Source organism: Miscanthus floridulus, chromosome 2 (assembly GCF_019320115.1).
Source record: "Miscanthus floridulus cultivar M001 chromosome 2, ASM1932011v1, whole genome shotgun sequence".
Lineage (NCBI taxonomy): Eukaryota > Viridiplantae > Streptophyta > Magnoliopsida > Poales > Poaceae > Miscanthus > Miscanthus floridulus.
The window spans coordinates 51,222,718-51,233,041 of NC_089581.1; the positions used below are offsets into that span (position 1 = coordinate 51,222,718).

The 10,324-nt window shown below is 46.6% G+C and overlaps 1 protein-coding gene and 1 pseudogene across 1 annotated transcript; both read right to left on the reverse strand.

Annotated features, from left to right (window-relative positions):
* LOC136536533 (geraniol 8-hydroxylase-like) overlaps positions 1-10,324 on the reverse strand; it is a 171,043-nt pseudogene that overhangs the window by 54,715 nt on the left and 106,004 nt on the right.
* LOC136523803 (mRNA-decapping enzyme subunit 2-like) lies at positions 722-4,591 on the reverse strand. The gene is made up of 10 exons (XM_066517363.1): positions 4,483-4,591; positions 4,220-4,262; positions 3,753-3,892; positions 3,504-3,655; positions 3,273-3,400; positions 2,778-2,876; positions 2,010-2,162; positions 1,715-1,818; positions 1,444-1,511; positions 722-1,119 (listed from the first exon to the last, which is right to left on the reverse strand). The coding sequence occupies exons 2-10, from the start codon at positions 4,226-4,228 to the stop codon at positions 935-937; spliced, it is 1,038 nt and encodes a 345-aa protein (XP_066373460.1). The 5' UTR covers positions 4,229-4,262; positions 4,483-4,591; the 3' UTR covers positions 722-934.

Consider the following 10,324-nt stretch of genomic DNA (forward strand, 5'->3'; position numbering starts at 1 on the left):
TCTGACACGCACAGTTCTCATTACTTTCATGGATCCGATCACTTGCTGCCGCTTTCTTCACTAGGGCCTCGTTTAGATTGCGAAAAAATTTCAACCCGATAAATAGTACCACTTTCGTCTTATTTGGCAAATATTGTCCAATCGTGAACCAACTAGGCTCAAAAGATTCATCTTGTGATTTTCAACTAAACTGTGTAATTAGTTATTTTTTTTTACCTACATTTAATACTCTATGCAAGCGGTTAAAAATTGATGTGATGGAGAAAAAATGAAAAAACTTAGAATTTGGATGACATCTAAACAAGGCCTAGTACTGCTACAGCTTGACTTCAAGGGATTTAATAGCAGTATAAAAAGGAAATGAATGCCTTTCATGCGTGTAGATAGGCTGCACTAGCCACTGCTGATCTCTTTGCTATTAAATCCCTGTACACAAACGGCGCGCATGTAAAAAATTGGCAGATGCTCTCGATTTGCGACTCATGGTGGCATCAAAAAATTATGAAGAGCTATCGTCCGGGAGGGGGTCGGCTTCAAGCTGCACATTGCTCCCACCACGGGCGACGAGGTCAACCGGGAGGACCATGATCTTGCAAGGACTGAATTGTAGTTTCATTTTTCTTGAGAGGGTCTTTGTAATATAGTTTTCCCGGTTTCTCAAAAAAAAAGACCAAACTTTATGGACAACCACCACGAAACCGGGCAGCAGAAAAAAAATCAGATTCAACCATCTGGCAGGGCACCACATATATATACCACACTCCACATGCAAGACGAAACATCTGTTGCTGTGGAAGATTACAGGTGCAACCAACGAGTGAGAGACGAAACGAAGAAAGATTGACAACACCGATAGCGCTGGTCCTCAGTTTATACACATCAAGGATGATGAAACGCATCAAGGATGCAGGGTTCATCATGCTTCGTCAGGATCCTAGGTGCGTCGTAAGGAAGCCTCCATGGACTGCAGGATGCTTACCGTGTCAAACCTGAAGTTTCTGAAGCTGCGACCGGGGCGGTTGTCAACATGATGCGCCTGCACGTCAGATACTGCTTTAGCAACAGGGTTCTCCACTGGGGTACTGCCACTTGACGAATTCTTCGCCTTCCACACAGTACCTGTCGGACACCACATAATAACCAAATGAATGCCACGACTTTAGGGAGAAAACCTAGGCTAGTCTGAAGTAAGACGTCAACTGACTGACTTCTGACATCAAAACTAGGCGAATTTGTAGCAAGAACTATTATGAATAATTCAAAGTTTTTTTTTCCATTTTGTAATCTTGGCCAGAATGGGTAAGGGCCCGTTCGGTTGAGGCCATTCCTGGCCGGAACGTATCCCGGCGATGCATGGCCGCATAAAATTCAATAGTATTCCTAGCCGGATCCGTTCCAGGCCTTATGGAAACCAAACGTGCCCTCAAGGGGAGCAGAAGAAACCTCTAGCAGATGTCTCTGGTTTCTGATGCAGTGGTGGAGGATGCGTGGCAATCCAAGCCTTAAGACCCCTGGAAAGAGAACAAGGCAGGAGACAACAATGTTTAAGCAACAATTTTATGCCTTGGAAAATTAGAAGTAGATCAAGCAACAGAATAAAAAAACACATTTTTGCTTTCCTTCTTTTTTGTGAGCATCTATAATAATGGCAATGCCCCCATAACAGCATCTTCCCCCAACAAATAAAGTAGAACGTGGATCACGAGGTACTTACGTCAAAAATGGAGCAACCATGTACAGCTTCATTCCATTCACTGCCCGAGATACTGCGTCATCACTAGCTGGTAAGAGTTCATCAATTCTGTGCCATGAGATTTCCTAACAAATTTGCAGAGGAAGATAGCTCAGTGGATCATTTCGTACCTTTTTAAAAGGGAAAAGAAAACAACAGAAACAGAAAAGGTACAATGAAGGACAATCGGCCAAAGAGAGCAGCAATAAGCCTTGCAAAGTAAAGGTGCATCACTGCCAATAAAAGCGATGCGAACAAGATTCAGAACTATGCATACACTGATTTCCTTCTTGGTTTGAGGTGCAAACACAGTATCTCTTTTAACCCCTGTTATGATGTAGAGCCGAACCCTTTGTTGTCCAATTGAAACTTCAATGTAATCATCCAAATGTAAAAATGTAGAAACATCACACCCAGTTTCCTCTAGAACCTGCATTGTTATTCAAGTAGATGTTAGTTAGCAAAAAACTACTATATGCTGAACAGGAGGAACTAACGAATATAAGCATTAGAAGTGCTCCAGATTGGAGAAAGGATGAAATTTTATCAACAAGGATCTTCGAGTATCTCATGCAAAGTATTGGCTTTATCGTATGAAAACCCACTCTACTATTCAAGAGGAAATGCCTTTAACAAACTAAATATTTTAATCAAGTTTTTTCCTTCATGTGGAAAAAAATGTTAGACAGGTGATTCACTTGTTATCTTTAACATTGATACATATTGCTGATAGCATAAAGGACAAAGATTGCTCCTGCAGACCACAAGAATGCCCTCTGCGAATGAAATGTATACATGTCTAACCAAACAGGCATTTGCCGCGAAGAAGAGATGAAAGTATTCAAAGATCTACCGATATGAAAATTGCAATTTGTAAACTCAAACCAAGCAGGGAATACTATCGTATAAAAGCAGCAAATGGCGTTGAATGGTATCTAATATATATTTCATTGCTGCAAGTACAATATGCTTCAAAGAAATTGCAGGGTGCACTCAGAAAGGAAATTAAATTGCAGGCAGGAAGATGATACAGGCAGAAGTTTACTTCTCTAACAGCACATGTGTGATCTTCCTCATCTTTATTCCTCTTTCCACGAGGAAAGCTCCAGCTGGCCCCAGCCTTCCATCCCTTAACAAGCAAGCACTGTACACAAAGGGGAAGAAGTTAATTGGTCTTGAGAAGCAACACAACCCCACCCCACCCCCACCCAAACAAAATTGAGCTCCAAAGGGTCAGGAAAAAAAAACTAAAATTCATGTATGTTTATAATTTTATTGCAGAACAGCATGTGAAATTGTATGTGTAAGAAAATATATAGAAGATTTGCAGTGAAAACACCACATCCTAGCATCAGAAGTCACAGTTTTTCCTTCAATATATAAGGCGAACTATAACTCAGAGGATAATGTATGCTCACCGATTGCAAATGTAAGGAAAATGCTATTGGTGCAACCTACATTTAGACTCCTAATTCACAAATCCCAATCAGGGAACTCCTAAAATGCAATAGATTGGGGCAAAAAAAAATCAGTAAATTACCCTCTCATAAGTGTCATCTAGGATGATGGCACCGGACACGGGGACACGGAACTTGTAGTTGTTGAAGTCCTTGTAGATATCATCCAGGTGCGCGATGTAGGGCCTGAGAGCAGTGCAGCTCTTGAACACTGCACACACCACCAATCGAATCCAAGGGACAACGCAACGGAACTGGCGTCAGCGACCAATCCAACCATAATCTCCTATGCATCCATGCACAAGCGGGCTTACTGAGGGAGGTGAAGTCCTTGAAGGAGAGGGACTTGAGGTTGGGGTTGTGCTCGACGGAGTTGTCCTCGTAGAACCAGTGCGCCTGCTCCAGCAGGAACAGGATCCGCTCGAACGACTCCAGCTCCTCCTTGGGCACATTCAGAATGAACCGGCTGCAGAGGTGATTCAGCTCAGATTGATTTACTCTAGATTGATCTAAGCAAATCCAAAAAGAACCTGAGAGATGGGGTTTGGGGGTTAGGGAAATACCTGCAGAGATCGTCAAGCAGCTCTTGGGGCGGCAGCTGCCCCCTCGATGAAGACCGGTTCAGTCCCCGGCCGCCCGCCATCGTCACCTGCTGGCGTCCCGCGGCGTGCTGGTGCTGGACGCCGACATCATGGAGCGGCTCCTGTGAGAAGGAAGAGATGTAACTAACAAGCAGCTAAGGCAACAAGATAAGGGTAATCAACAATATCTATCCATGGACAATAATTTAGCGACCAAATCTTATGTTAATGCGAGAGAACATATATCCACGGTGTAGGCTGTGCTGTAGGAATCCACAGAAACCCATGAATGGAAATCAATTTATCAGAAAATAACTTGCCACACCACAAGTCGAAATTACAACAAAATAATCTCGCTAATACAAGCTACTTAAACGCCCCTAGCATATCAAAAATTTAAGAGCAAGAGGCTACTTAAACAACTAGTACTAGTTAGAACAAACACTTACAAGCGCCATCTCGATGAGAAGCTAGCTTCGTTCGATCTCAGATCTGCACACAGCAACAAAAACAAAAAAGAAAATTGGTGACATCAAACACCGAACAATAGAAATCAAGAAAATCACACGAATTTCTCTCGTTAAGGTTCTGTGTTCAGCGGCAGTCAATGGCACCGGCAGGCAAATCGCACGACATAGTGACAGCATGAGGGCAGTGCATGCGTGCAGGGCGGGCGATGGCTAGCAAGGGGAAGGGGAGGACGTAAGAGAACCTGGGCGACGGGGTGCAGCGCAGCTGCAACTACGGACCGGTGGAGTGGCGGCGGCTAATGGGAGGACGGGGACTCAAGGAAGGAAGAGCAATGTGAATATGTCTAAGGTTTAGATTCATCCAACTATATATGTGTGTCATTGTTGGGCTTGGGCCTCCGAAGGGTGTTTTTTTTGGGCCAATAGCTTTTAACACAGGCTGAATTTGAGTAGCCCCATAGGTCGACGCGGTTAAAAATTACCCACGGGGAGCGGGTACGGGTAGTATGTAACCGCACCCGTACCCGCTCTACCCGCTGGATCCAATAGCCCGTACGTGAGTGAGTAGTTTTACGGGCTGGGCTTGGTAATGGGCCTAAAATGAAGAGAATGCTCACGAAACCAAAGCAATATTCCGCTCGTTGATCGATCAGTCGCGGTTTCCCTGCCGCGCCTGGCTCTCTGCGCCGCACTAGGCACACCCCGGTGGCAGAGGCAGAGGCGGAGACGCATGTCGACATAGAATCCGGCGGACGGAGGCAAGGGGTCCCCGCCTCCTCGCGCTTATGCTGTGAGTGGTTAGGCTGATGGAAGCAAGCGGGAGACGTGTGCTGCTCACCACGTGTTCGACGAAATGAGCCCTGGAAGCTTGGAGGTTTCGCAGGTTCCAGCTTCTTACGATCAGGATTCGCGAGGTCTTCGCTATAGTCAATTTCGTGTGAGTTTAGGTTTGGTTTCGCGTACAAGCTTGGTGATTGGAAAGTTTATATGATATATAGGCTGCTTTGTGCTGGAATAGCAACTGATCTATGACGCGTGCTATGCTGGAGCATCAATATTATAGCGCTGCTCATTTGTACACACCATACAGTTGTGTATATTATTAATTTTTACAAAACTTCAGTGACCCTTTAAGCTACGTCTTGTTCGTTTGTGAAGATTTGGCGGAGAGTAGACAGAAAGCAACGGTTCAGAGCTCAAGAGAAGGCAACTTTCTGTATGATTACAACTTGCTACGGCAGAATCTGGCAACAGTGAGTTACCTGCCACTGCCAGTTTACCAACAAAGCCACTGGTGTCTTATCAACCTTATCTCCAACATCTTCAACTAGTGGCGCGCGGTAAGCACCAAACATTTCATCTCATCTCATGATAGAAAGTATGCTTTTTTTTCCATTGTGTATTGTCTTAGCTTGAAGTAACTCACCAGACAAAAGCAGAATGCATAAATTTGTTACCTACGCTGAAATCATTGTGTGTGATTGTTTGGGTTGGGGATTTGGGGGGGGAGAGGGTAGTGCGCAGATCCCCTTTTTAACAAAAATACGAAAGATACAACCAGAATGGAAAAGTGTATATATTATCGTACTGGCCTATCGGAAAATAGAATTATTCATAGATTGAATTCCTATTATTATATTTACATTCTAGGAAACTAGAATTATATTATAATATTCTAGGAAACTAGAATTCTGACGATTCTCCTCATCGTATCCACTAGCCGGACTTGTCAGTGTCATGCTTCTTCTCAGCAAACTGCCCCCTTCTCGGTTTACCATCCAGACACACATACAGACAAACTTGGCTATAGCATATGAGGGCCTCAAAATGTTTCAGAAGTATTTGAGTATTTGACAAATTCAAATCTTGGTTCTGCTTGTACTAAATTTTTTATTTCAAATCTGTCGGTATTTCGGACCGGGGGTCCTTAACCAACTAGTGAATTTATCCTGCGTGTTCCCGATTCTGGATGGTGATGCAAAGAGACACAAGGTTTATACTGGTTCAGGCAATCGATGCCCTAAGTCCAGTCTGAGAGATCGATCTTGTATTCCTTGCACCGAAGTGCTTGTAGTAGGGGGTTACAAGCTAGGTGAGAGAGGGAGTTAGTCCCTGGTCTCGGCGAGGTGTGATGTGGGCTGCTTGAGGCCTTGCTCTCAGGCGGCTGGGAAGTGTGTGTTACAGGGCGTTGTTCTTCGTGAGTCCTTGTCCCCCCCGAAATAGCCCAAGTCCTCTCCTTTTATAATTTGAAGGGAGGACAAGGGTAGTACATGAGCTAACTATACGGCGTCGTGCAAACAGAGGCGGCGTGTCCGAGCCCTGTGGTCTGTTCCTGTGGCGGCGTAGTCGTCGGAGTGGTCCGTCCTTGGAGCACTGGGGCGGCATGCTGGTCACATCCGATCCTGTGCGTCATGGGAGCTCCAGGGCTGCCTCGGAGTGGGTGCGGCGGTCAGCATGCGAGTCGCTGTGGACTGACTGTGCGTGAGGTCGAGGCTCGGTCGGTGCCGAGGTTGCACCGCAGTGGGGGGTCTCGGCAGACACGAATCCCGAGAAAGCCGAGACCCTGGTGCATAGTGCCGAGGCCCGGAGAGAGCGGTTGATCTGGTGTGCTGGCTCGGAGGCAGTGATGACCCGGGCCAGGCTGTCCATGTCGTGTCGTTTTCGAGGCGGGGATCGCGGGGCACAGTGTAGTTCGGGCGCCGATCGTGGGCACAGCGTCAGAATACAGTGACCGGTAATCCCTGCCGTGCCCTGTCTCAGCTGGTATGGCGCTGATGCGACCCCGCGTCCCGTCGGCCATTCGCGGTGTCGAGTCATCGTCCGGCTGAGATTGCGGGAGTGGTTGACGTATTAATGGGACATGACGTGCTGCCGGGAAGATCGGTCGAGGCGGGGGCGACGGGCAATGGACAAGCCGGCCTCGAGCGATACGGAGAATGAGGCCTCGCGCGAGACGGAGATTGGGCTCCTTGCCGAGGCCTTCCGTGAGAGGCCTCGCGCGAGGCGAAAATTGCGTCAGGATGCCGAGACCTCCCGTGAGAGGCCTGAGGTGATGCGGAGAACCGGGTGGGCTCGGACGGGGTTGGTTATGAGCCCATGGTTTACTCTCTAACTTTGCCGTTGATGGGATTTTAGTGCCTCTTGTGGTGTACGCTCGGGGTACCCCGTTTTATGGTACCCGACAAAATCTTTGAATGGTCTGGAAAATTTGTTTGACAGGAAAGAGGTATATGTGTTGTATCCTAGTATCAAGCTGGTTCTTCTTTCCCATATAAATGAAAAATGTGCTTATAGCCTGATGCTAAAGAAACATGTGGCACTTGAAGAATGCTTTCCAGACAAGTATGATTAGCATCACTTTTTTTTTAAATATGCAAGAGGGCAGCGTATCTTTGTATTCAGGTAGAAAATAGTAGTTTTGGCTATAGAATGGCAACTACAACGCAGGCCTGGATCCCAGATCCATACAGATACGCTGGGACTGAAGTTAAGTGTAAGCTAACAGCAGGCCAGAGTGCTGCCTCAGCATCACCTAGTTACTACAGACCAATAGCATATTTTCATGTTTGATTTTTTTTTTTAATTTTAACACTTTTTTGAACTTAATTTTAAATCTAACACTCTCGGTTTTTTTTAAACTAACACTTTTGGCCGCGCCTATTGCCCTGGCGTGGCCAAATGCCTGTGCCGCGCCATGCATGGTGGCGCGGCACAGGGCCGACGTGGCATGGGCCGGTCTAGGAGGCCGATGACGTGGCGGATCTTGCCGCGCCACCGACTCTGGCGTGGCAGTGGCGCGCCCTGATCCGTGGCGCGGCTGGATCAGATATATACCGCGTGCGAGCCCGCCCGCCCGCACGCACCCCTGCCCGCCCGCCCGAATGCCGCCACCGCCAGCGCCCTGCCTGCGGCCACATGCGCCCGCCTGGCCTTGCCTCGCCCCGCCCGCACGGCCCGGCCTCGGCCGCTCGCCCACACCGCGCCCGGCCACTCCCGCCGCGCAGCGCCCTAGCCGGCCGCGCCACGAACGCCGGCGCGTCAAGGCCGCCCGCTCCTAAGGTACCTCCCTCTTGATTTCATATTTTCTTTATTATTATCTAGTATAGTTATGATTTTTTGTATCCTACGGTACCCCCACGTGCCCTCGCAATCCTCAAGCGGCCGGCGCAGAAGCAAAAGAGTTGATGATGGTCTGCTAGTGCTAGCATTTCTAGGAGCACGTAGGGGCATCGAGGCTATTTTCATTAACTATTAGTGTCTTTGACCAAATTTATATAATAGCGTACTAATATTTATGATACATAATAGGTACTATTACATTAAGCATGGAGTATACTTTTGTAATAAACTTATTAGGAGATAGAAATATTGATACCGTTTTTTTAGTTTTGATCAAACTTAAACATATTTGACTACTCGAGAAGCAAGATGTGTATTTATTTTGAGACGGAGAGATTACTTGTAATTTTAGAACCAAAGTTTTATATGGATTGATTATGCATTTATTATCTAGTATAGTTAGGATTTGGGGTTTAGAAATTTAGGCTAGTTAGGTTAGTGAATTTGTTTATGAACTTACTAATGTTAACTTGAATTTTGTTAATTTGAATACTCTAACGCTTTGTTTATCAATTTGTAACAGGATGGCCCCTCCCACGCAGCACCCGTTGTACCCCATTCTAGATGTGGAGTACGACGACCAGCACCGAGCACACATCTTGAGTGACAACGATGCAGAGGTGTCCTTGCCTCCTTTGAGGCCCCGCACTCACACCAGGGCGCATCAATGGGACTAGCATTATATGCTGTACATACGGCGTGCTGGCTTCCTCGAACTTGTCTGTGTTGTCAACCACGGTCTTTCGCCCCTTGACCTAGCACTAGTTACTGCAGCTGTAGACAGGTGTGAGTGCATTCTTTGTACATAAACTTTCTTCTAACAAATTTGAGGTAACTAACAGTCGTTCTATTCTTATAACAGGTGGAGGCCTGAGACCCACATGTTCTACCTACCTTGTGGCGAGATGACCTTGACGTTGCAGGACGTGAAGGCTATTTTAGACCTTCGGTTGGGGGACTTCCAGTGACAGGAATAGTTAACAACGATCACTGGAGGGAGTTGGTGGCTCAGTTTACTGGCTTTCTTCCACCGGACGACGATGCTTCCAAGAAAAATAAGTGAGTAATTCAAGCCTATTTAATACTTGCATTGCTTTCCTGCAGCCATGGGGTCTCATTTTCTTTGGTCAATTTTAGGAAAAGTTATGGGGTTTCGTCGTCCTGGATCACGGAGCACTTTGAATACTTGGACCCACAGGCTGAGGAGGCTCTGATCGACAGGTTCGCTCGTGTGTCTCTAGCACTTTTTTGGTGCTTTCCTCTTCCCAGACACCTCGGGCAACACGATCAGCTGGATGTTCCTTGACATACTACGACAGCCATGAGAGAACATAGCGGCGTACAGCTGGGACAGCGCAGTCCTGGCATGGATGTATCGACAGCTATGCGTTGCCTACCGTCGCACCTCAGGACATGCGAACCTTGGGGGTTGCTCCTACCTACTCTAGGTTTGGTGTTGGGAACGATTGCCCGTTGGGAGGCCCCTTAATAATGGTTTACCAGTAAGTACTTTGGTTCATTATATTCTTCCAGGTAGTTAGATATGATGAGATTATTTGTTGTTAATTCATTATCGTGTTCAATGCAGCAATGGAACGAACATGATACACTCCCTACAGCTCTGTATATCTGGACGGAAGCACAGTTAGTTAGAGGGAATGCGTGGCTCAAGTACAGGGAGTATACGGACGGTCTCGATGTCTTGACATAGCACCAGGTTATGCTCTCTATACTATCGTAGCAGTGTCTTCTTTGATGTACACTATATCACAACATAACACAATTATGAAATTTCAGGTGTTTTGATGTCCTTGGAATTCTCTGGAGCTCTAAGACTATTTGAGTCATGTCACTAGGGACGAGTCACACGAGTATCGCTGCGACGCCCCTCTTATTTTCTTCAATATGGTCGAGATTCACTTGCCCATCCGGGTCTGTAGACAGTTTGGAAGAATGACAGGCTAT

Excerpts from the sequence above, each read along its gene's own strand:
- LOC136523803 (XM_066517363.1), bottom strand. Across the intron at positions 3,656-3,752 it reads CTGCTTGACGATCTCTGCAG|CCGGTTCATTCTGAATGTGC; the intron begins GTATTTCCCTAA and ends TCACCTCTGCAG. Across the intron at positions 1,512-1,714 it reads ATGGTTGCTCCATTTTTGAC|GGGTCTTAAGGCTTGGATTG; the intron begins GTAAGTACCTCG and ends TTCTCTTTCCAG.